This window comes from Bos indicus, chromosome 4 (genome assembly GCF_029378745.1).
Source record: "Bos indicus isolate NIAB-ARS_2022 breed Sahiwal x Tharparkar chromosome 4, NIAB-ARS_B.indTharparkar_mat_pri_1.0, whole genome shotgun sequence".
Lineage (NCBI taxonomy): Eukaryota > Metazoa > Chordata > Mammalia > Artiodactyla > Bovidae > Bos > Bos indicus.
The window spans coordinates 99,379,484-99,406,487 of record NC_091763.1 but is presented as its reverse complement, the minus strand read 5'-3'; the positions used below and the strand labels follow the sequence as shown (position 1 = coordinate 99,406,487).

The 27,004-nt window shown below is 41.1% G+C and overlaps 1 protein-coding gene across 12 annotated transcripts in view; it reads left to right on the top strand.

The window, feature by feature from the left end:
• Window positions 1-27,004, top strand: part of LOC109557664 (solute carrier family 23 member 1-like) — a 263,748-nt gene that overhangs the window by 110,708 nt on the left and 126,036 nt on the right. For 11 of the 12 annotated variants that reach the window (XM_070788189.1, XM_070788186.1, XM_070788187.1 and 8 more), the window contains 3 exons: window positions 733-876; window positions 2,644-2,801; window positions 22,023-22,182. In XM_070788189.1, the coding sequence (XP_070644290.1) occupies window positions 733-876; window positions 2,644-2,801; window positions 22,023-22,182 (462 nt within the window). Of the gene's footprint in view, window positions 1-729; window positions 877-2,643; window positions 2,802-22,022; window positions 22,183-27,004 lie in introns of all 12 variants that reach the window. The other variant, XM_070788195.1, reaches the window with a different exon arrangement.

The window sequence follows — 27,004 nt, the reverse complement described above, 5'->3', positions numbered from 1 at the left end:
TCGTCTAGTCAAGACTATGGTTTTTCCAGTGGTCATGTATGGATGTGAGAGTTGGACTATAAAGAAAGCTGAGTGCCAGAGAATTGATGCTTTTGAACTGTGGTGTTGGAGAAGACTCTTGAGAGTCTCTTGGGCTGCAAGGAGATCCAGCCAGCCCATCCTAAAGGAAATCAGTCCTGAGTATTTTTGGAAGGACTGATGCTGAAGCTGAAACGCCAATACTTTGGCCACCTAATGGGAAGAACTGAGTCATTTGAAAAGATCCTGATGCTGGGAAAGATTGAAGGTGGGAGGTGAAGGGGATGACAGAGGATGAGATGGTTGGATGGCATCACTGACTCAATGAACATGAGTTTGATTAAGCTCCAGGAGTTGGTGATGGACAGGGAGGCCTGCCGTGTTGCAGTCCAGGGGGTCACAGAGTCAGACACGATTGAGCGACTGAACTGAACTGTACACGGCCTAATCTTATTAGCAGCCCCATGCTTCAACTGTTTCTATAAAACTTCTCATGAAATCCCTCTGGGTGGAGACACACAGTTTTCGAGGGCAGGAGCCACTGTGTTCCCCTTTGCCTGGCAAAGCAATAAGCTATTCTTTTCTATTTCATCCAAAACTCTGTCTCCAAGATTTGATTTGACACTGTATATAGAAGTGTCAAATCAAATGGCATCAAAATGCACTTGATTCCTCTTGAAATGCTCAAACGTGTTTTTCTCTTTTTCCCAGCAGAGGGGTGATGGTGTGCTCAGCTCCCATGAAGGTGACCAAGGCAGCAAGAAGGATGGCCAGCTCAAGAGTTCCAGCAGCAGCCACCTGGCTTATGGTATCCTGGATATCCCACCATGGTATCTCTGCATCTTCTTGGGGATCCAGGTAATGGGACACAGAAGCATTGGGTGCAAGGAGGCTCTGTCTCAAAAGGCACATCGACACACACGGGTCAAATTAGTCAAGATCTAACTTCAGTTGCTCATGTTCTTGGCTTCCATGCTGTTGACCTTTAGGGGACTCAAGGCTCTCTTTTCTCTTTTTTTTCTATTTTCTCCCAAGGAGTTTGAGGATGGGGGCAGGGTTTTAGGGGAAGATTGTTCCCTGTGCTAAGCTACTAGGTCACATCAAGGACACCACCTGGGCCATTGTGAGTTTTTTTGTTTGTTTGTTTGTTTCAAGTTATCAATTATAATTTGTTTGGAAACAACTGATATGTTTGATAACCAGTGCTTGGGGAATATTGGAAAACACGCATTGTCAAATACTTGTTGGAATGTTATCTGGTGCAACTTTTCTATTAACTGGTAAAACACATGTTATTTAACCCAGGCCCTAATGCTTAAGAATTTCTCTGTAGAGAATTCCCCAGGGGTCCAGTGGTTAGGAGTCCATCATTTCACTGCCAAGGCATGGGTCCAATCCCTGGTGGGGGAACTAAGTTCCCACAAATCGTGTGGCATGGCCAAATTAAAAAAAAACTTTTTAAAGAATTTCTCTCTAGATATGCTGGCAAGACTTGTTAAGATAAGTACAAAGATGTTCTATTGATTAATCATAAAATCACAACAACAAACAAAACCCTGAAACACCCCCCAAATATCCATCTTAGAGAACTGTAGCATATTCTAACAAATAATTTTTTAATGTAGCTGTTAGAAAGAGAAAGATATATTTACCTTGCAGTTAAAAAATAATCACCAGCATAGATTAAGTGAAAAATGTCAAGTAAATAACTGTATAGTGTGATCTTTTTTTACTTTAAAGACTAACAAATAAAAATAGAGATAGAACAGCAGAAATAAGTATATGTAGTAATTTTTGCATGTCTTGAAGGAATCATAAGAAACTAATAGAGATATTTAACCTTGGCTTTTGAACTGTGGTGTTGGAGAAGACTCCTGAGAGTCCCTTGGGCTGCAAGGAGATCCAACCAGTCCATTCTAAAGGAGATCAGTCCTGAGTGTTCTTTGGAAGGAATGATGCTAAAGCTGAAATTCCAGTACTTTGGCCACCTCATGAGAAGAGTTGACTCCTAGGAAAAGACTCTGATGCTGGGAGGGATTGGGAGCGGGAGGAGAAGGGGACGACAGAGGATGAGATGGCTGGATGGTATCACTGACTCAATGGACGTGAGTCTGAGTGAACTCCAGGAGTTGGTGATAGACAGGGAGGCCTGACGTGCTGCGATTCATGGGGTCAGACATGCAAGAGTCAGACATGACTGAGCGACTGAGTCTTCTTAAATTTGCTGATGCTGTTTTGTGACCTAATGTATAATCAGTTTTGAAGAATGTGCTCAGGCCTGGTCAATGGTCTTGCTCTCACCTTGTGCCTTATTTTAATAATGGGCCTTTTGTCTTTTCCTATTCTTAAGGCCACCTCCTCGGTTCCTGTTATGTCCTCCCACACTGCATCCCTACCTTGGTTTCTTACCTAAAACAGCAGTTCTCAGCCCCGGGGTCCTGTCTTTGAACCCCAGACCTTCTGGTTGTGTCCCTGCTTCTTGCTGCCAGGCCTTCCTAGTTCCTGCCACTTGCCTGGATCACCTCTGAGACCAAAGGTTGAGCTTCCAGTAGAAGGAATAGGATTAGGTGGAATAGGCAGCCACAGCATCTCTAACTTTGTCTCCTCTCTCTGCTCTGCCTACAGCACTTCCTCACAGCCCTAGGGGGGCTTGTAGCAGTGCCGCTCATCTTGGCTAAGGACCTGTGTTTGCAGCATGATCCCCTGACCCAGAGTTACCTCATCAGCACCATTTTCTTCGTCTCTGGCATCTGCACTCTCCTGCAAGTATTTTTAGGAATCAGGTAGGTAAAACTCCTCTCCATGGATTCTGACTTTTATCTCCCAGGGTAGCAATAAGGTTTGCTTGGCTTGTAGCCTGAGATGAGTTAGAAAGCTGGTGTGACATGATAGAGGGAGCACAGGATCAGAAGTAAGCACATAAGTTCAAGTCCCAGCACCAACATTTACTATCTACAGTAGCCAGAGTTCTTCATTAAAGTAATACAAATAGCTACAGATGGCCATGCTTGAAACCTTTTACCTTTGCAAATTCTACAAGGCTTGTGCTACTGAACACACTGTGGGGACTCCTCCCTGGACTTCAGAAGGAGCAGTGCAAGTGAGGGAATCTCCCTGTAAGTCTGCTTGTGACCTAATCTGTGCCAAGTCTGTGCCCAGTTTTGGAGATGCAGAGGAAAATGGAAAACTTTCCCTATGATGTGCTTCTGCCCAACCTGTCTTATGAGAAAATGACTTGAGAGGAAAAATTACTATTTATTCTTTTTTTCCTTCCAGTTTCATTGAGATGTGATTGACAGACAACACTGTGTAAGTGTGCAGCATAATGAATTGACTTACATACATCAAGAAATGATTAGCACAGTAGATTTAATGAACATCCATCATCTCACATAGATACAAAATTAAAGAAACAGAAAAAAAAATTTATTTCTGATGAGAACTTTTTTCCTTTATGAATTATCTGAATCAAACTACAAGTGAAGGCTGTTACAAGGTAGCTGATTATTTCCAAGGTAGGCTGCCTGTAGAGAGTGTATAGAGGAGAAGGCAATGGCACCCCACTCCAGTACTTTTGCCTGGAAAATCCCATGGACAGAGGAGCCTGGTAGGCTGCAGTCCATGGGGTCGCTAGAGTCAGACATGACTGAGCGACATCACTTTTATTATTCACTCTCATGCATTGGAGAAGGAAATGGTGACCCACTCCAGTGTTCTTGCCTGGAGAATCCCAGGGACGGGGAAGCCTGGTGGGCTGCCGTCTATGGGGTCACACAGAGTCGGACACGACTGAAGCGACTTAGCAGCAGCAGCAGCAGAGAGTATCTAGAGAATATTCCTTCCTAACCCAATCTTCTCTAAATCAAATCAAAGGCTCTTTCCAAAGTGCTACTTTTGCAAGTCATTTACAGGAGATATGCCAGTGCTTAACGCCTCCCATTTTTTGTTGAGGAGAGGGGTTTAGAGCCTACATATTTGTCAAATTATTTACCTTCTCTCTCTTCCTTCTTCTGTCATCGTCTTTGAAAGCCAAGATTTTCCCCAATCCCCCACCAAGCGCTGAGAGAGGTTTAAGGTTTGGTCTGGTCTGTTTCTCAAGTCCCTGATATCCAGGATCCCTTCTACCTTTCCAGGATCAGTCCCTGGAGTGACAGGTGCTGCAGTAGAGAGGCCTTGCAGCCACCTGCCTGGACACCCAGGAGGCCCCACCCCTGAGCCGCCCCATGGAGAGATACATACACAAGGCTCTTCTGGATAGGGAAGCTCTTTGCCTTAAATTGAGATGGTGTTCACTATAATAATGGAAAAACATTGATCTTGGAAGCTGGGGGCCTGAATTCTAGTTCTGGCTTCTGTGCTGTGGGAAGCTGCACAAGCCATTCACCCTCTCTAAAACCCAGTGTTCTCATCTGTAAAATGAGGGAGTTGAAGTGTGTCACATCGATAAGTCCTTCCATCTCTAATATGTGGACACCTGTGTTGTTGACAGAGAAGATGATGCAGTACTATGTTCCAACTGGAATCTCAGTACTGAGGGTGCTTGTGGGCCTCGGCTTCTGGTAAACCCTGTGAGAGACAAAACAAAATCAGAAGATAGAGTTAAAAGAATCTGCAGCCTAATTAAACATGCAGAGAAACAGGGAAATAAAATTAAGAAAGAAAGCCATGCTAATGTCTTAGACTAAGGTGGGGACAGGAATACACCTGAGATTATTTCCCTGAAATAGGCTTCCTGTTTAGAGACTAACAAGTACAGTTGCTCATTAGAGACATTAGAAATTATAAAACTAGCTGATAGCCTGTGAATCAAAGGTCTAGTAGATTTGATTGATTGCAGGTTATCGAATAAACAGTATTTAATGATGTACTTTTTATTTTTTGTTTTTATTTATTTATTTTTTAAATTTATTTTTCTCCCAAATCATCCCACTCTCTCCCTCTCCCACAGAGTCCATAAGACTGCTCCGTACATCAGTGTCTCTTTTGCTGTCTCGTACACAGGGTTATTGTTATCATCTTTCTAAATTCCATATATATGCGTTAGTATACTGTATTGGTGTTTTTCCTTCTGGCTTACTTCACTCTGTATAATAGGCTCCACTTTCATCCACCTCATTAGAACTGATTCAAATGAATTCTTTTTAATGGCTGAGTAATACTCCATTGTGTATATGTACCACAGCTTTTTTATCCATTCATCTGCTGATGGACATATAGGTACACGTGTCTCTTTCCCTTCTGATTTCCTCAGTGTGTATGTCCATCAGCAGATGAATGGATAAGAAAGCTGTGGTACATATACACAATGGAGTATTACTCAGCCATTAAAAAGAATTCATTTGAATCAGTTCTAATGAGGTGGATGAAAGTGGAGCCTATTATACAGAGTGAAGTAAGCCAGAAGGAAAAACACCAATACAGTATACTAACGCATATATATGGAATTTAGAAAGATGATAACAATAACCCTGTGTACGAGACAGCAAAAGAGACACTGATGTACGGAGCAGTCTTATGGACTCTGTGGGAGAGGGAGAGAGTGGGATGATTTGGGAGAATGGCATTGAAACATGTAAAATATCATGTATGAAACGAGATGCCAGTCCAGGTTCAATGCATGATACTGGATGCTTGGGGCTAGTGCACTGGGACCACCCAGAGGGATGGTATGGGGAGGGAGGAGGGTTCAGGATGGGGACCACATGTATACCTGTGATGGATTCATTTTGATATTTGGCAAAACTAATACAATTATGTAAAGTTTAAAAATAAAATAAAATTAAAAATAAAATAAAAAAATAATAAACAGTGCTGCGATGAACATTGGGGTACACGTGTCTATTTCCCTTCTGGTTTCCTCGGTGTGTATGCCCAGCAGTGGGGTTGCTGGATCATAAGGCAGTTTTATTCCCAGTTTTTAAAGGAATCTCCACACTGTTCTCCATAGTGGCTGTACTGGTTTGCATTCCCACCAACAGTGTAAGAGGGTTCCCTTTTCTCCACACCCTCTCCAGCATTTATTGCTTGTAGACTTTAGGATCACAGCCATTCTGACTGACATGAAATGGTACCTCATAGTGGTTTTGATTTGCATTTCTCTGATAATGAGTGATGTTGAGCATCTTTTCATGTGTTAGCCATCTGTATGTCTTCTTTGGAGAAATGTCTATTTAGTTCTTTGGCCCATTTTTTGATTGGGTCATTTATTTTTCTGGAATTGAGCTGTAGGAGTTGCTTGTATATTTTTGAGATTAGTTGTTTGTCAGTTGCTTCATTTGCTATTATTTTCTCCCATACTGAAGCCTGTCTTTTCACCTTGCTTATAGTTTCCTTTGTTGTGCAGAAGCTTTTAAGTTTAATTAGGTCCCATTTGTCTATTTTTGCTTTTATTTCCAATATTCTGGGAGGTGGGTCATAGAGGATCCTGCTGTGATGTATGTCAGAGAGTGTTTTGCCTATATTCTCCTCTAGGAGTTTTATAGTTTCTGGTCTTACATTTAGATCTTTAATCCATTTTGAGTTTATTTTTGTGTATGGTGTTAGAAAGTGTTCTAGTTTCATTCTTTTGCAAGTGGTTGACCAGTTTTCCCAGCACAGCTTGTTAAAGAGATTGTCTTTAATCCATTGTATATTCCTGCCTCCTTTGTCAAAGATAAGGTGTCCATATGTGCGTGGATTTATCTCTGGGCTTTCTATTTTGTTCCATTGATCAATATTTCTGTCTTTGTGCCAGTACCATACTGTCTTGATGACTGTGGCTTTGTAGTAGAGCCTGAAGTCAGGCAGGTTGATTCCTCCAGTTCCATTCTTCTTTCTCAAGATTGCTTTGGCTATTCAAGGTTTTTTGTATTTCCATACAAACTGTGAAATTATTTGTTCTAGCTCTGTGATCTTACCGATGGTAGCTTGATAGGAATTGCATTGAATCTATAAATTGCTTTGGGTAGTATACTCATTTTCACTATATTGATTCTTCTAATCCATGAACATGGTATATTTCTCTATCTATTAGTGTCCTCTTTGATTTCTTTCACCAGTGTTTTATAGTTTTCTATATATAGGTCTTTAGTTTCTTTAGGTAGATATATTCCTAAGTATTTTATTCTTTCCATTGCAATGGTGAATGGAATTGTTTCCTTAATTTCTCTTTTGGTTTTCTCATTATTAGTGTATAGGAATGCAAGGGATTTCTGTGTGTTGATTTTATATCCTGCAACTTTACTATAAACATTAATTAGTTCTAGTAATTTTCTGGTGGAGTCTTTAGGGTTTTCTATGTAGAGGATCATGTCATCTGCAAATAGTGAGAGTTTTACGTCTTCTTTTCCAATTTGGATTTCTTTTATTTCTTTTTCTGCTCTGATTGCTGGGGCCAAAACTTCCAAAACTATGTGGAATAGTAATGGTGAAAGTGGGCACCCTTGTCTTGTTCCTGACTTTAGAGGAAATGCTTTCAATTTTTCACCATTGAGGATAATGTTTGCTGTGGGTTTGTCATATATAGCTTTTATTATGTTGAGGTATGTTCCTTCTATTCCTGCTTTCTGGAGAGTTCTTATCATAAATGGATGTTGAATTTTGTCAAAGGCTTTCTCTGCATCTATTGAGATAATCATATGGTTTTTATTTTTCAATTTGTTAATGTGGTGTATTACATTGATTGATTTGCGGATATTGAAGAATTCTTGCGTTCCTGGGATAAAGCCCACTTGGTCATGGTGTATGATCTTTTTAATGTGTTGTTGGATTCTGATTGCTAGAATTTTGTTAAGGATTTTTGCATCTATGTTCATCAGTGATATTGGCCTGTAGTTTTCTTTTTTTTTTTTTTTTTGTGGCGTCTTTGTCAGGTTTTGGTATTAGGGTGATGGTGGCCTCATAGAATGCGTTTGGAAGTTTACCTTCCTCTGCAATTTTCTGGAAGAGTTTGAGCAGGATAGGTGTTAGCTCTTCTCTAAATTTTTGGTAGAATTCAGCTGTGAAGCCGTCTGGACCTGGGCTTTTGTTTGCTGGAAGAGTTCTGATTACAGTTTCAATTTCCGTGCTTGTGATGGGTCTGTTAAGATTTTCTATTTCTTCCTGGTTCAGTTTTGGAAAGTTGTACTTTTCTAAGAATTTGTCCATTTCTTCCATGTTGTCCATTTTATTGGCATATAATTGTTGATAGTAGTCTCTTATGATCCTTTGTATTTCTGTGTTGTCTGTTGTGATCTCTCCATTTTCATTTCTAATTTTATGGATTTGATTTTTCTCCCTTTGTTTCTTGATGAGTCTGGCTAATGAGTTGTCAATTTTATTTATCCTTTCAAAGAACCAGCTTTTGGCTTTGTTGATTTTTGCTATGGTCTCTTTTGTTTCTTTTGCATTTATTTCTGCCCTAATTTTTAAGATTTCTTTCCTTCTACTAACCCTGGGGTTCTTCATTTCTTCCTTTTCTAGTTGCTTTAGGTGTAGAGTTAGGTTATTTATTTGAGTTTTTTCTTGTTTCTTGAGGTATGCCTGTTTTGCTATGAACTTTCCCCTTAGGACTGCTTTTAAAGTGTCCCACAGGTTTTGGGTTGTTGTGTTTCCATTTTCATTCATTTCTATGCAATTTTTGATTTCTTTCTTGATTTCTTCTGTGATTTGTTGGTTATTCAGCAGCGTGTTGTTCAGCCTCCATATGTTGGAATTTTTAATAGTTTTTCTCATGTAATTGAGATCTAATCTTACTGCATTGTGGTCAGAAATGATGCTTGGAATGATTTCAATTTTTTTGAAGTTACCAAGGCTAGATTTATGGCCCAGGATGTGATCTATCTTGGAGAAGGTTCCGTGTGTGCTTGAGAAAAAGGTGACATTCATTGTTTTGGGATGAAATGTCCTATAGATATCAATTAGGTCTAGCTGGTCTATTGTATCGTTTAAGATTTGTGTTTCCTTGTTAATTTTCTGTTTAGTTGATCTATCCATAGGTGTGAGTGGGGTATTAAAGTCTCCCACTATTATTGTGTTATTGTTAATTTCTCCTTTCATACTTGTTAGCATTTGTCTTACATATTGTGGCGCTCCTGTGTTGGGTGCATATATATTTATAATTGTTATATCTTCTTCTTGGCTTGATCCTTTGATCATTATCTAGTGACCATCTTTGTCTCTTTTCACAGCCTTTGTTTTAAAGTCCATTTTATCTGATATGAGTATTGCTACTTCTGCGTTCTTTTGGTCTCTATTTGCATGGAAAATCTTTTTCCAGCCCTTCACTTTCAGTCTGTATGTGTCCCCCGTTTTGAGGTGGGTCTCTTGTAGACAACATATGTAGGGGTCTTGTTTTTGTATCCATTCAGCCAGTCTTCGTCTTTTGGTTGGGGCATTCAACCCATTTACGTTTAAGGTAATTATTGATAAATATGATCCCGTTGCCATTTACTTTATTGTTTTGGGTTCGAGTTTATACACTGTTTTTGTGTTTCCTGTCTAGAGAAGATCCTTTAGCATTTGTTGGAGAGCTGGTTTGGTGGTGCTGAATTCTCTCAGCTTTTGCTTGTCTGAGAAGCTTTTGATTTCTCCTTCATATTTGAATGAGATCCTTGCTGGGTACAATAATTTGGGCTGTAGGTTATTTTCTTTCATCACTTTAGGTATGTCTTGCCATTCCCTCCTGGCTTGAAGAGTTTCTATTGAAAGATCAGCTGTTATCCTTATAGGAATTCCCTTGTGTGTTATTTGTTGTTTTTCCCTTGCTGCTTTTAATATTTGTTCTTTGTGTTTGATCTTTGTTAATTTGATTAATATGTGTCTTGGGGTGTTTCACCTTGGGTTTATCCTGTTTGGGACTCTCTGGGTTTCTTGGACTTGGGTGATTATTCCCTTCCCCATTTTAGGGAAGTTTTCAACTATTATCTCCTCAAGTATTTTCTCATTGTCTTTATTTTTGTCTTCTTCTTCTGGGATTCCTATGATTCGAATGTTGGGGCATTTAATATTGTCCTGGAGGTCTCTGAGATTGTCCTCATTTCTTTTAATTCTATTTTCTTTTTTCCTGATTCATTTATTTCTACCATTTTATCTTCTAATTCACTAATCCTATCTTCTGCCTCTGTTATTCTACTATTTGTTGCCTCCAGAGTATTTTTTATCTCATTTATTGCATTATTCATTATATATTGACTCTTTTTTATTTCTTCTAGGTCCCTGTTAAACCTTTCTTGCATCTTCTCAATCCTTGTCTGCAGGCTATTTATCTGTGATTCCATTTTGATGGAATTAAGAAAGAAAGCCATGCTAATGTCTTAGACTAAGGTGGGGACAGGAATACACCTGAGATTATTTCCCTGAAATAGGCTTCCTGTTTAGAAACTAACAAGTACAGTTGCTCATTAGAGACATTAGAAATTATAAAACTAGCTGATAGCCTGTGAATCAAAGGTCTAGTAGATTTGATTGATTGCAGGTTATTGGATAAACAGTATTTAATGATGTACTTTTTAGACTGCAAACACAAATGCTGATACTGCAATAAGATTTCAGAATATGTTAATGATTAAAACCATGTTAAATAGTCAAAGGAAATGATAAGAGGCAAAAAAAAAAAACAGCTTCCCTGATAAAAGCTGAAGAGTGCAGTGCCCATTGTGGGGCAGACAGCTACAACCCTTGGCAGAGGGATAGCTCCCTCCCTGGTGTGACTTTAGGGGTCTTGGGTGTATCCCCCAAGGGCCTTCCCACTGAGGTGCTCAGTTCTGAATTTATGTAACCATTCATTTCAAAAGAAAGCATTAAGTTTAAATGCAATCACTAAAGAAAATGAAATATTGACTGTGTAATTCTGGGTCTTAATTCCATTTCTGGAATAATTCTATCTCTAGAATTATTCATTTCTACCTGGGATTTTCTTTTTCTGGAGTGGTTCCAAGTGATATATCTCCCTTTTTATTTTCCTGGGAATGTCTCAAGTGTGGAGCCAGTATTTCTGCCCAAAGTACATTCAGACCTGGCTCTTATGTAGTCTTGCCCAAATCAGCCTGGGTCCTTTTCTTTCATGGACTTGCCTGCAGCTGGGCCCTGATCTGCCTGAGCTCTGTATCTGTTGCTAGGTTCTGCAGAAAGTCCATGCCCATCATCAGAGGTCTGCAGCCACCTTGCCCTTGCCTTGATGACAAATCGCACAAGCCACCAGATGTGCCACTGCAAGTCTGTGCGTGCTTGCTAAGTCGCTTTAGTCATGTCCCATTGTGACCTTATGGACTGTAGCCCGCTAGGTTCCTCTGTCCATGGGAATTCTGCAGGCAAGAATACTTGAGTAGGTGGCCATGCCCTTCTCCAGGAGATCTTCCAAACCCCGGGATCAAAATTGGGTCTTCTGCATTGCAGGCAGATTCTGTACTGCTGAGCCACCAGGGAAGCCCATGAGAGAAATACATCTTATGTATACTGATAATCATTTATCTAGTTAAAGATGGCAAAAGGATCAAAGAAAGGTTATTTCTGGGTGATACACATTATATATGAAAGGTATGTACCAATATTGTATGTGTGCTGATAAAGTTTACCTACTCAAGGGTTAAAAAAAATGATTAGAAAAAAATGTTAATAATTATTTATGGGTTGTGGAACTATGGTGATTTATGCTTTGTATTTTTATTTACCATTAATTTTTCTTCAGAGTCCATGTGTTGCTTTATAACTGGGGGAAATAAGAACCATTTAAAACTTTTTCTTACAAATGTATCAGGGCATGTTTCATGAGCCCCACACCCTTTGAATCTTTCAGTTCAGTTCAATTAAGTCACTCAGTTGTGTCCAACTCTTTGTGATCCCATAGACTGCAGCATGCCAGGCTTCCCTGTCCCTTACCAACTTCCAGAGCTTACTCAAACTCATGTCCATAGAGTTGGTGATGCCATCCAACCAGCTCATCCTCTGTTGTCCCCTTCACCTCCCACCTTCAATTTTTCCCAGCATCGGGGTCTTTTCCAATGAGTCAGTTCTTCTCATCAGGTGGCCATATATTGGAGTTTAAACTTCAGCATCAGTCCTTCCAATGAATATTCAGGACTGATTTCCTTTAGGATGGACTGGTTGGATCTCCTTGCAGTCCAAGGGACTCTCAAGAGTCTTCTCCAACACCATAGTTCAAAAGCATCAATTCTTCAGTGCTCAACTTTCTTTATAGTCTAACTCTCATATCCATACATTACTACTGGAAAAACCATAGCTTTAACTAGACAGACTTTGTTGGCAAAGTAATGTCTCTGCTTTTTAATATGCTGTCTAGGTTGGTCATAGCTTTTCTTCTAAGGAGCAAGTGTCTTTTAATTTCATGGCTGCAGTCACCATCTGCAGTGATTTTGGAGCCCAAAAGAATAAAATCTGACACTGTTTCCACTGTTTCCCCATCTATTTGCCATGGAGTGATGGGACCAGATGCCATGATCTTAGTTTTCCTAATGTTGAGTTTTAAGCCAACTTTTTCACTCTCCTAGCTCACTTTCATCAGGAGGCTCTTTAGTTCTTTGCTTTCTGCCATAAGGGTGGTGTCATCTGCATGTCTGAGGTTATTGATATTTCTCCCGGCAATCCTGATTCCAGCTTGTGCTTCACCCAGCCCGGCATTTTGCATGATGTACTTTGCCTGACAGCAAAAGTCCAATAGACTTCCCATTACCGTCTTGGAAGTGGGGCTGGGAGATATGGCTCAAGGCTCCAGGCTTGAGACAACCTCCCAGATTCTGCAACCTTTGTCTATTCACCTGCTTTTATCTCTGTTTCCCCAATCTGTTCCCCTGTGGTGGTCAGCATTAAAGCCCTTAAAAGGAAAAAGAAAAGAATAGGTGTGCAAATCTTTGGGGGAGATCAGAAGGGAGGACTGGAGCAATGTGGGTGGCTGTCAAAGGCACTCTCAAGGCAGTAGGTAGTGATGGGTTTAAAGAAGACAGACAAACAGCCTTCTCCTACCAGAAAAGGAGACCTATCCACATCCCCTTTCTTCTAGGCAGAGGCACGCACTCTCATCCCTCCAAGCTGATTATTTAGCTATTTCCTCCGGAGTTTCTAATTAATACACTTCTGTCTTATGCACTAGTGACTGAAGTGCCAATATAGATGACTGACTTCATTTTCTTTCACAGCCCCTCACTCCTACCACATATAAGCACATTTTCCATCTTCCTATAATCACATCCTTCCAGCATAGGTCAACACTGAGTGTTCCCATTATAATGTTGTCATTTAGTTACTAAGTAATGCCTGACTCTTTTTTTTTTTTAATTTTTTATTCCTTTATTTCTCATGAGAAATGCCTGACTCTTTTGAGACCCCGTGGACTGTAGCCCACCAGGCTCCTCTGTCCATGGGATTTCCCAGGCAAGAATACTGGAGAGGGTTGCCATTTCCTTCCAGGGGATATTCCTAAACCAGGAATCGAACCCATGGCTCCCGTCTTGCCAGGCGGATTTTTTTTTTTTTTACCACTGAGCCACTGGGGAAGCCTGTGTGTTTTCTCTAAAATTAATATCTTTTAAAAAATATTTTAAAGTTTCTGTTTATTTTCATTTCAACAATAAGCTCCCTGCCTGTTGTATAAATCTCTTCTTGATAATTTCATTGCATCCGGTAGCTATCAGCTTCATCTTCTTGATGAACTACCCCCTGGGGCTCTCTGACTTGCTGTAGTCTGGAACAGTCGCTACGTGTGCCTGGTGTATATTAGATGTGTCATCTTGAGATGCCTCTTTACCCTTTATCCTTTATCCTGGCAATTCTCTTCATGTCAGTTTTCAAGTCTAGATCTCTTGACCCCATGCCTTTCTCTTCTTTTTGGTGGAACATGATTACACAGTAGTTTACTGAGAGACCACGTGGGAGATAAATTTTGTAAGACCCTCCATATGGGAAAATATCTTGATCCTATTCTCATACTTGATTGATAACTTGGCTGGCTATAGAATTTTAGGTTGGAAAGTTTATTTTTTTTTTTTTCCAGAATTTTAAAATCACTGTTCCCTTGCCTTCTAGTTTCCAGTGTAGTTTTAGGAACTCCAGAGTCTTAGGCAACCTTCCCCCTTCTGCTCCAGAATTTTGTACAGGCCCACGTTGTGCTGAGTCTATTTAACTGAAAGAGATCCATTTAGTCATAGTGTCTAACATACAAGATTGACTATGATCATCCTACTGCTATATCCAATAAACAACTGTTCAACTAGGCTTGATTTTGAGTGTCCTTGTTGGTCTGTCCAACATGACACAATGGACACATGAGTGTCCAATTTTAGCAAGAATCTTGCTCAATGCCTGTAGTGAGAATATCCATCCTCACTCTCTGATTGGGTTCCTCATTCTCCATCATCCCCAGGTGATGTCTCATCACCTTGTCCTGTCTTCATCCTGAATCCCCTCCTTATCCTGATGCTTCCTCTTAGTAATTTTCTATCCACTGAACCCCACCCTCCTCATTGGCTATGAATTCTCACCTTTCCTTGTCATATTGGGAGTTGAGCCTGATCTCTCTCCCCTATTACAAAATCCCATTGTAGTAGCCCCCTTGTAGTAAAGCCTGCCTTAACGTCTTTAACAAGGGTCATGTCTATTTTTATGAAGTGCATGAGAACTCCGAGAGAAGGATTGAAGCTTAACTTCCCAATACTTCTGAAAGGTTAGCTGTTCCTACTTTATGGGCCCAAATGGAAGTATTCATATATACTAAGAGAGGAGAAAAATTACATAATCATTACCATAAACTGTTTAAGAAGTTTGTTCTTACCACATGTCCTCTTATCAATTGTTCTTATAACAAACATACTGGGTCACAATTTGGCCCCATGACCCATACTTTCTGATCAGGGCTCTGTATTTCCTAATTGAACCCTGCCACTGGCACCTCCCCCAGTATCAGCCTCCTCATACAGAGACAAAGCAGCATTGTGCTACACACCCTGCAATACTCTTGAGATAAGGATGAAAAATGCTGTGTAACTTTAAAACACTATATAAGCTTAGATGTTGATAGTACCCCCACGGACACATATCTGTGGCTTTGACCACTTAAAATACCAATCCTATCAAATTTCTAAGGACTGTTTCTGAGACTAGATTTTGCAAGTTGTTGTAAAGGAAAATGGTGGGGAATGTTCTTCAGACTTGAACATACAGATGAGATAGTAAAGACTGAAGGAAAGGGGAGAATGGACAGAGAGAGTCTTAGGAAGCACATCTTAGAGAACCAACCTCCAAGAAATGGGAATGCCAGACAACAGCTTTAAAAACAAAACAAAACAAAAAAGCCCATACTATAATATCTGTTATTTAAGGAAACATTAAGAAAATGTTTTGGTATACAGACCTTTTCCAACTCTTTGCAACCCCATTACAGTCCATAGAATTCTCCAGGCCACAATACTGGAGTGGGTAGACTTTCCCTTCTCCAGGGGATCTTCCCAACCTAGGGATCAGACCCAGGTCTCCTGCATTGCAGGCAGATTTTTACCAGCTGAGCCACAAGGGAAGCCCAAGAATATTGGAGTAGGTAGTCTATCTCTTCTGCAGCAGATCTTCCTGACTCAGGAATCAAACCAGGGTCTCCTGCATTGCAGATGGATTCTTTACCAACTGAGCTATGGGGAAGTCCTCACATGACTGAAGCCAGGCTTCAACGTACGTGAACCGTGAAATTTCAGATGTTCAAACTGGATTTAGAAAAGGCAGAGGAACCAGAGATCATATTGCCAGTATTAGATGGATCATAGAGAAAGCAAGGGAATTCCAGAAAAACATCTGCTTCTGCTTCATTGACTACACTAAAGCCTTTGACTGTGTGGATCACAACAAACTGTGGAAAACTCTTCAAGAGATGGGAAGAACAGACCACCTTACCTGCCTCCTAAGAAACATGTATGCAGGTCAAGAAGTAACAGTTAGAACAGGATATGAAGCAATGGACTGCTTCCAAATTGGGAAAAAATTATGCAAAGGCTGTATACTATCACCCTGCTTATTTAACTTGTATGCAAAGTACATGATGTGAAATGCCAGGTTGGATGAAGGACAAGCTGGAATCAAGATTGACAGGAGAAATATCAATAACCTCAGATATGCAGATGACACCACCCTTTTTGCAGAAAGTGAAGAGGAATTAAAGAAACTCCTGATGAAAGTGAAAGAGGAGAGTGAAAAAGTTGGCTTAAAGCTCAACATTCAAAAAACTAAGATCATGGCATCAGGTCCCATCACTTCATGGCAAATAGATGGGGAAACAGTGGAAACAGTGGCAGACTTTATTTTCTGCAGATGGTGACTTGCAGCCATGAAATTAAAAGATACTTGCTACTTGGAAGAAAAGTTATAACCAACCTAGATAGCATATTAAAAAGCAGAGACATGACTTTGCCAACAAAGTCTGTCTAGTTAAAGCTATGGTTTTTCCAGTAGTCATGTATGGATGTGAGAGTTGGACCATAAAGAAGGTTGAGTGTTGAAGAACTAATGCCTTTGAACTGTGGTGTTGGAGAAGACTCTTGAGAGTCCCTTGGACTGCAAGGAGGTCAAACCAGTCCATCCTAAAGGAAATCAACCCTGAATAGTTTTTGGAAGGACTGATGCTTGAGATGAAGCTCCAGTACTTAGGGCACCTGATCCAAAAAGCCAACTCATTAGAAAAGACCCTGATGCTGGGAAAGATTGAGGGTAGGAGAAGGGGACGACAGAGGATGAGATGGTCGGATAGCATCACTGATTCAGTGGACATGAGTTTGAGCAACCTCTGGGAGTTGGTAATGGACAGGGAAGCCTGGCACGCTGCAGTCCATGGGGTCACAAAGAGTTGACATGATTGAGTGACTGAACTGACCGAGTGACCCTTTCCAGAAGTAACCACACATTTCAGGGGGAATAATAATGAAAATTATTCTATTCATTGAGCTCTTCCCCAGGCATCATGCTAATCACTTACATATATTTTAACCTCACAGTTACTCCTTGGGAGATTACTACTATATTTTGTCAAAGAGGACACTGAGGCTTGCAGAAGTTGGGCAACATGCCTTGGTCACACAGCTGATAAGACCAAGTCGTATTCAAACTTGCCTTTGGTCTATACCATGCTCTTAATTGGTGTTATAGCGCCATAGTGAAAAACCTCAAGACATCCTGGTTAACTCTATGACCTTGGGCTCCAGATCCATTATCTATAAAGCCAGGTTGGATATTCTCCAAATGGCCCTTCTATTTCTAAAGTGTTGAATTTTAAAAATCAACAATCTGTGGTTCACAAAAGAATTAGAAGGCACATGTATAATAATAGTGAGTCATATTCAAGGTAAAATTTTTAACATGAGATGAAATTAATTGTGAAATCAAAAGCAGTTCTGAGATACACATAAAAGTCACCATAAAAGGTAAAATGTATATAGAACAATGAAAGCCTTGTAGTGGTACTGAATGCATATATCTTAAACATGTACCAAGAAAGTGCATAAAAGGAAAACTAGTAGAAATGCAAGAAATATACATAGATCTCTGTCAAAAGAGTATCAGTAAGAAGTTATGAGCAAGGTGGTAATGCTCATAAAACAAGGTGGGGAGGGGGACAGGAATGGATGCAAAGTGGGATTGGAAGATCTGAGTATAGGAGAGGGAAGGAAGAATTTATGGATATGTGTGAATCTAACTGTAGGACATAGGAATCAGTTCATTTCAGTTCAGTCGCTCAGTAGTGTCCGACTCTTTGCGACCCCATGAAGTGCAGCACACCAGGCCTCCTTGTCCATCACCAACTCCTGGAGTTCATCCAAACCCACGTCCATCGAGTCAGTGATGCCATACAACCATCTCATCCTCTGTCATCCACTTTTCCTCCTGCCCCCAATCCCTCCCAGCATCAGAGTCTTTTCCAATGAATCAACTCTTCGCATGAGGTGGCCAAAGTACAGGAATTTCAGCTTTAGCATCATTCCTTCCAAAGAACACCCAGGACCGATCTCCTTTAGAATGGCTGCTTGGATCTCCTTGCAGTCCAAGGGACTCTCAAGAGTCTTCTCCAACACCACAGTTCAAAAGCATCAATTCTTTGGTGCTCAGCTTTCTTCACAGTGCAACTCTCACATCCATACATGACTACTGGAAAAACCATAGCCTTGACTAGACAGACCTTTGTTGGCAAAGTTATGTCTCTGCTTTTCAATATGCTATCTAGGTTGGTCATAACTTTCCTACCAAGGAGTAAGCGTCTTTTAATTTCATGGCTGCAATCACCATCTGCAGTGATTTTGGAGCCCCCAAAATTAAAGTCTGACACTGTTTCCACTGTTTCCCCATCTGTTTCCCATGAAGTGATGGAACCGGATGCCATGATCTTCGTTTTCTGAATGTTGAGCTTTAAGCCAATTTTTTCACTCACCTTTTTCACTTTCATCAAGAGGCTTTTTTTTTTTAAGGACATAGGAATACACTCTAGTAAATTAATGGAAACAATTCATCTTGCTCTTGAACATAAAATGTATTTAGTAGTTTCTTAAAGGTAGAGGGAATTCCCTGGTTGTTCAGTGGTGAGGACTCAGTGCTTTTGATACAAGTTCCCTTGGTGGGAACTAAGATTCTGCAAGCTGAGAGGTGCAACCAAAAAAAAAAATAAAATAAAAAAAATAAAGGGTAAAAAGTGCATCTATCATGTTAGTACATTATCCCAACTACATGTAATAATCTTGAAAAAAACAACATGAACAGAGTTAGACAAATGCTGAACTACTTGAAAATTTTGAAATATCCCTTAAATAAGTTCTAAGTTAAGGATATAATAACAGAAAATATTTTTTAAGTGAAAACAAATCTCACCATCAGTAAAACTGTTTTAAATATATTTTGGCAGTGTCTAATTTCTATGTAATGAGTAAAACAGTTTATAGACAGGGAAAAACAGACATAAAAATCACATCTTTTGTGACTTAATGAAATGCAAATTCACTTTTGTCAGGATTTCATTATATGCCTATTAAACTAAAAAAATGAAATGAGAAAACCCAATGTTGATAGATTTTGTAATACTAACCTTGGTGCTCGAGGGATAGAAGAGAAAACTAGACTTCTCTGCCCTCATGGAACCCAGTAATACTGAAATGGCTGAGGCCATGGTGGTATAGCAATGATGGATTGTTTATAACTGTAAACTGTTTAAAGAATCCCTGAGAGTGAGTTACTGTAAATGACTAGTTAGTATAAGGGCTAACCAGGAAATATGTAACTAGAATATAAGTGGGAATTTTGTCTCACTCACTGTGGTATTTCCAATACCTGACAACCAGTGCTTCCGACAGAGCAAGTCCTCAGTAAATATTTGTTGAATGAATGAAATGTGCATATGGAATTACAGCAAAAAACTGAAACACAAGTCTTGGATTACATACTGTCTGTACCTATGATATGCAAAGGTGTCTATGTTCATTTTAAAAGCTCAAAAGGGATTTTGCAATGATATAGCGTGTTTCCCTTCTCTGTCAAGATACTTATCTTCATAATTTCTATGAATGTTTAATTGAAGTATAATTAATTTACAATGGGAATTTACAAGAGGAACTAAAAAGCTTCTTGATGAAAGTGAAAGTGGAGAGTGAAAAAGTTGGCTTAAAGCTCAACATTCAGAAAACTAAGATCATGGCATCTGGTCCCATCACTTCATGGGAAATAGATGGGGAAACAGTGGAAACAGTGTCAGACTTTATTTTGGGGGGCTCCAAAATCACTGCAGATGGTGACTGCAGCCAGGAAATTAAAAGATGCTTACTCCTTAGAAAAAAAATTATGACTAACCTAGATAGCATATTGAAAAGCAGAGACATTACTTTGCCAACCAAGGTCCGTGTAGTCAAGGCTATGGTTTTTCCTGTGGTTATGTATGGATGTGAAAGTTGGACTGTGAAGAGGGCTGAGCGCTGAAGAATTGATGCTTTTGAACTGTGGTGTTGGAGAAGACTCTTGAGAGTCCCTTGCACTGCAAGGAGATCCAACTAGTCCATTCTGAAGATCAGCCCTGAGATTTCTTTGGAAGGAATGATGCTAAAGCTGAAACTCCAGTACTTTGGCCACCTCACTCGAAGAGATGAGTCATTGGAAAAGACCCTGATGCTGAGAGGGATTGGGGGCAGGAGGAGAAGGGGATGACAGAGGATGAGATGGCTGGATGGCATCACTGACTCGATGGACATGAGTCTGAGTGAACTCCAGGAGTTGGTGATGGACAGGGAGGCCTGGTGTGCTGCGATTCACAGGGTTGCAAAGAGTCAGACACGACTGAGCGACTGAACTGAACTGAATTTACAATGTTGTGTTACTTTCAAGTATATAGCAAATTGATTCAGTTATACATATATATATAAATGTATATTATATATAGATTCTCTTTTATTATAGATTATTATAAAATAAATTATAATTCCCTGTGCTATACAGAAGGTCCTTGTTGTTTACCTATTATATATGTATTAGTGTATACATGTTAATCCCAAATTCCTAATTTATCTCTCCCCACCATAATTTTTTTAACTAAAAAATCGTTCATACATACCCATTCCATCACCCATGTTTCCTGCCCTGTCTGTGCCATATATTCCAATCTCTTTTGGAGCCTGATGGGTCTAGATTTATGAATCTAGATCAGTTGTTCTCAACCCTGGCTGGTGTTAGAATCACCTGGAAGTCTAAGCTCTCTCCATGCCTGGGTGCACCCGTGAACTCATCTGAGGCTGATGCTCAGCCCTTGCTAGTTCCTATGTTCAGCCAGGACAAAATCCAGTTAGGCAGTAAAACTCTTTCGTATACTTTATATTTTCATTAAATAAAATGGGTTCGTTCTCAAGGAGACTCTTTAAGCTATCTTCGTGGAATCCTGATTTCAAAAGTACTCTTCTAGTATTGTTAAGAACAAGTATCTAAACTGGGTAAGGTATATATGACAAATGCAAGCAAGAGGCTAAGATCCTGTTCCACTCTCCCTCCGCACCAGTTCTATTATAATATGCAGGTGAGGAGACTAGGTCAGCCTTAACAGCTTCTGACCTTCTAGTAAGACAGGGTTATTGGAGGTTGACTTACCAGGCTATGTTCACCTTGAAGGGAGACAAGTCAGATGGACACTGCTGGAAGTTCTCACAGAGGCCAGAGTGAGACGCTGACCAGGAAGAAGGAAGGCTTGTGTGGGGGACATGCCCTGATAATGGACCTCAAGCATGTTCAGTCCATGTGATAGAAAGGAGCCTGGAGGTAGAGGTCTGGAATCACCTTTCATTTTTGAAGGCACAAAGGAATCTGGCCACCCAGATTCTAGGCTGTGCATCTCTTGTCAGTGGGGGAACTTGACGTGTGTGCACTGTGCTTTGATCCTGGGGTCTGGGGAAGTTTCTCTGGGACTGAGGAAGACAGTGGCACCCACCAAACATGTTCCCTGAGCTCTGTGCTGCCCCAGATCATTTTCCAGTACGTGACTCTCTGCTCCTGGGCTCGCATCTCCAGGACTGGGATTAGGTCTGCTAATCATATCCTCCTCACCTCTCCTACCTGTCCAAAGTTTGGCAAATTCATGGATCTGACTTGGAGATTGATAGGAGTTCCCTCGGAGAAGGCAATGGCACCCCACTCCAGTACTCTTGCCTGGAAAATCCCATGGACAGAGGAGCCTGGTAGGCTGCAGTCCATGGGATCACAAAGAGTCAGACACGACTGAGTGACTTCACTTTCACTTTTCCCTTTCATGCATTGGAGAAGGAAATGGCAACCCACTCCAGTGTTCTTGCCTGGAGAATCCCAGGGACAGGGGAGCCTGGTGGGCTGCCATCTATGGGGTCGCATAGAGTCGGACACGACTGAAGTGACTTAGAAGCAGCAGCAGCAGCAGGAGGAGTTCCCTATAACTGAGAACTGCAGGACTCATATGTTGCCCTGAAACCAAGGGAGGACTTGGGATGAAAAGGCCTCTGCTGGGGCCAGTGACAGGCCAGTGTTAAAGGGGCTAATGGGTAACTGTCTCCTTTCCCCTCCTCCAGGCTGCCCATTCTCCAGGGAGGGACCTTTGCTTTCTTGGGACCCTCCCTGGCCATGCTGTCTCTTCCCACCTGGAAGTGCCCCACGTGGACACTCAATGCCAGCCAGGTGAACACCAGCTCACCTGAATTCACTGAGGAATGGCAGAAGAGGATCCGAGAGGTATTGGGTTGAGGGGTGTGGTGTGAGGAATGGGGTGGTCCTCAAAAGGGGCTTCGGAGTTGACTCATTTTCTCAGCTCACTGCTAGGCAAGATTTCAAACTTTAAGACACTGGTCCTTGTTTAATTCAGTTGTGTCATTCAGGGAAAGAAACTGGTGGATTGAAGCAGGCTTTAAAGTTTGGCCATGCTCCTGGATAAGTTGAGCTGAGTGAGTGTTAGTTGCTCAGTCATGTCCGATTCTTTGCAACCCCCTGGACTGTAGCCCACCGGCTCCTCTTTCCATGGAATTCCCCAGGCAAGAATCCTGGAGTGGGTAGCCATGCCTTCCTCCAGGGAATCTTCCCAACCTAGGGATGGAATCCTGATCTCCTGCACTGCAGGAAGATTCTTTACACTCTGAGTCACCAGGAAGCCCATGCTCCAGGTTGGCTTATCTAAATGATAGATTAGGAAGCCAGCACACAGCCACGCCCTCAGGGACAGTAGGCCTCATAGCTTCCAGACTCTAACATCCTCACCTGGCTTTGGAGGTGAGGTCAAGGATGGCTTATGGGTGGAATAATATATGAGAGGGAAGGTTGCCTGAGATTTCTGGGAAGTCCAATAATCTCCCTCCCAGCTTGACCTTAAATATGTAAGCCTGGAGTGGCTCAAAGGCCCCCCTCCTCTGGAGCAGGGGCAGAGTTACACAAACAGTATACGGGTGGGGTTCTTCTTGTTGTTCAGTCACACCGTCGTGACTTGCCGGGGTCCAGTCCCGGCTGATCCAGGGTATTCGAAGGAGAGACGGCATTGTCGACCTATTCAAATATTCATAAAAGATATAAAGAGTAATAGAATGAGGATAGCTCAGTAGGAAAATTCAGTGGAGAAAAGAGGCTGAGTAGCTTGGTTTACGTGGAAAATCAATATAACCTGTGGCACCAGGTTAGCTCTGACCACAGAGGCCGCAGGCGCCGTCTGGAATAGCGGAAGGTGCCCCACCTTAGACACCTTCTCGAGTGGGTCTTAGAAGCCCAGGCAAATAAATGGTCGCAGAGGACCTCCGTGCTCCATATGGAGACTCAGCTGGAAATTAAGGAGAAGAATGACATGGGGAGACCAAGCTTTGGTGAACAAGGCCCGTAGCTTTATTTTCAACAGGGGCTTTTATACCCTAAGTTACACACAGAGGCTAATAGGGGATGCAAAGTCAGCAATCTTTGATCCTTATCAAAAACTAGGGTTTCTTTCCTGCAAATTTATCGTATACAAATGGCTTAGGTGATTTACATCATCTTCTGGCCAGAAGGCCTATTAACATTTTATGGCTCTTGACAAAGGTTTGTCAACCGTAAGACTTATTTTCTCTAAGAGTAATTATTCTAAGGTTTGGCGCCATCCTCCGAAGGTGTTAGATAAAATTGCATTCCTATAGGGCAGAGGTGCAGTGGGTTTACAACAAAGGAAAGAATTTATTACCTTAAGGGTCTAAAGTTGCTAACACCAAGGCCACTACTTATTTTTTCTACATACTAACTATATTAATTAATACACATTCAAGGATACAATACAGGGGATGTGGAAACTTGGCAGCAAGCATTGGCTCATCAATGAAATCTTTTACTAGCTTTATTCTGACAGTTTCTAACTCTCTGAGAGGCTCTAAGCTATTTGAATATCTTAAGCTTCCCGTGCCTCTCGAGGCTGAGAGACTGTAAACAATCGTATGCACAGTTGTAGGAGTCCAGGTAAACTTGTCAGGCGAGTTAGAGAGCTATCTGAGGGGTTTAGATTTAAACACTCCTAATGCCCAGAAACTTTAATTGGAGCTGTAAGTTAACTCTTTGTCAGAGAGAGCGAGATGGTGGTGGGGGACAGCCCCCAGTAAAGTCAGAGGTGAGAGCACAAAGCAATAAAGTAGGCAGACTCTGGTTTTTTTGGGGTAGATACTCGAGAATATCCAGGGGGACTCCTGAGGCTCGATCCCGCCTTTGCGTATGCTGAGCCTCCTTCCTCATGACCTTTGTCCTGACTGGAGTGCCTCTCGCTGGCTCCTGGCAATGACTGACACTTTTTTACCCCATGGACTGCAGCACGCCAGGCCTCCCCATCCATCACCAACTCCCACAGTTGACTCAAACTCATGTCCATTGAGTGAGTGATGCCATTCAACCATCTCATCCTCTGTCCTCCGCTTCTCCTCCCACCTTCAATCTTTCCTAGCATCAGGGTCTTTTCAAATCAGTCAGTTCTTCACATCAGGTGGCCATAGTATTGGAGTTTCAGCTTCAGCATCAGTCCTTCCAAAGAATATTCAGGGTTGATTTCCTTTAGGATGGACTGGTTGGATCTCCTTGCAGTCCAGGGCACTCTCAAGAGTCTTCACCAACACCACAGTTCGAAGGCATTAGTTCTTCAACTCTCAGCCTTCGTTATGGTCCAACTCTTACATTCATATATGACTACTGGAAAAACCATAGCTTTGAGTAGATGGACCTTTGTTGACAAAGTCATGTCTCTGCTTTTTAATATGCTGTCTAGGTTGGTCATAGCTTTTCTTCCAAGGAGCAAGTATCTTTTAATTTCATGGCTGCAGTCACCATCTGCAGTGATTTTGGAGCCCAAGAAAATAAAGTCTGTCACTGTTTCCATTGTTTCCCCATCTATTAGCCATGAAGTGATGGAACCAGACGACACAATTTAGTTTTCTGAATGTTGAGCTTTAAGCCAGCTTTTTCACTCTCCTCTTTCACTTTCATCAAAAGGCTCTTTAGTTTCTCTTCGCTTTCCACCGTAAGTGTGGTGTCATCTGTATATCTGAGGTTACTAATATTCTCCTGGCACTCTTGAGTCCATTTGTGCTTCATCCAACCTGGCATTTCACAACATGTGCTTTGCATGTAAGTTAAATAAGCAGGGTGACAGTATACAGCCTTGACATACTCCTTTCTCAATTTGCAATCAGTCCATTGTTCCGTGTCCGGTTCTAACTGTTGCTTCTTTTTTTTTTTAATTTTATTTTATTTTTAAACTTTACAATATTGTATTAGTTTTGCCAAATATCAAAATGAATCCGCCACAGGTATACCCGCGTTCCCCATCCTGAACCCTCCTCCCTCCTCCCTCCCCTACCCTCCCTCTGGGTCGTCCCAGTGCACCAGCCCCAAGCATCCAGTACCGTGCATCAAACCTGGACTGGCGACTTGTTTCATACATGATATTATACATGTTTCAATGCTATTCTCCCAAATCTCCCCACCCTCTCCCTCTCCCACAGAGTCCATAAGACTGATCTATACATCGGTGTCTCTTTTGCTGTCTCGTACACAGGGTTATTGTTACCATCTTTCTAAATTCCATATATATGTGTTAGTATACTGTATTGGTGTTTTTCTTTCTTGCTTACTTCACTCTGTATAATAGGTTCCAGTTTCATCCATCTCATTAGAACTGATTCAAATGTATTCTTTTTAATGGCTGAGTAATATTCCATTGTGTATATGTACCACAGCTTTCTTATCCATTCATCTGCTGATGGGCACCTAGGTTGCTTCCATGTCCTGGCTATTATAAACAGTGCTGCAATGAACATTGGGGTACACGTGTCTCTTTCCCTTCTGGTTTCCTCAGTGTGTATGCCCAGCAGTGGGATTGCTGGATCATAAGGCAGTTCTATTTCCAGTTTTTTAAGGAATCTCCACACTGTTCTCCATAGTGGCTGTACTAGTTTGCATTCCCACCAACAGTGTAAGAGAGTTCCCTTTTCTCCACACCCTCTCCAGCATTTATTGCTTGTAGACTTTTGGATCGCAGCCATTCTGACTGGCGTGAAATGGTACCTCATAGTGGTTTTGATTTGCATTTCTCTGATAATGAGTGATGTTGAGCATCTTTTCATGTGTTTGTTAGCCATCTGTATGTCTTCTTTGGAGAAATGTCTATTTAGTTCTTTGGCCCATTTTTTGATCAGGTCATTTATTTTTCTGGAGTTGAGCTGTAGGAGTTGCTTGTATATTTTGGAGATTACTTGTTTGTCCATTGCTTCATTTGCTATTATTTTCTCCCATTCTGAAGGCTGCCTTTTCACCTTGCTACTAGTTTCCTTTGATGTGCAGAAGCTTTTAAGTTTAATTAGGTCCCATTTGTTTATTTTTGCTTTTATTTCCAATATTCTGGGAGGTGGGTCATAGAGGATCCTGCTGTCATGTATGTCGGAGAGTGTTTTGCCTATGTTCTCCTCTAGGAGTTTTATAGTTTCTGGTCTTACGTTGAGATCTTTAATCCATTTTGAGTTTATTTTTGTGTATGGTGTTAGAAAGTGTTCTAGTTTCATTCTTTTACAAGTGGTTGACCAGTTTTCCCAGCACCACTTGTGAAAGAGATTGTCTTTAATCCATTGTATATTCTTGCCTCCTTTGTCAAAGATAAGGTGTCCATATGTGCATGGATCTATCTCTGGGCTTTCTATTTTGTTCCATTGATCAATATTTCTGTCTTTGTGCCAGTACCATACTGTCTTGATGACTGTGGCTTTGTAATAGAGTCTGAAGTCAGGTAGGTTGATTCGTCCAGTTCCATTCTTCTTTCTCAAGATCGCTTTGGCTATTCGAGGTTTTTTGTATTTCCATACAAATTGTGAAATTATTTGTTCTAGCTCTGTGAAGAATACCGTTGGTAGCTTGATAGGGATTGCATTGAATCTATAAATTGCTTTGGGTAGTATACTCATTTTCACTATATTGATTCTTCCAATCCATGAACATGGTATATTTCTCCATCTATTAGTGTCCTCTTTGATTTCTTTCACCAGTGTTTTATAGTTTTCTATATATAGGTCTT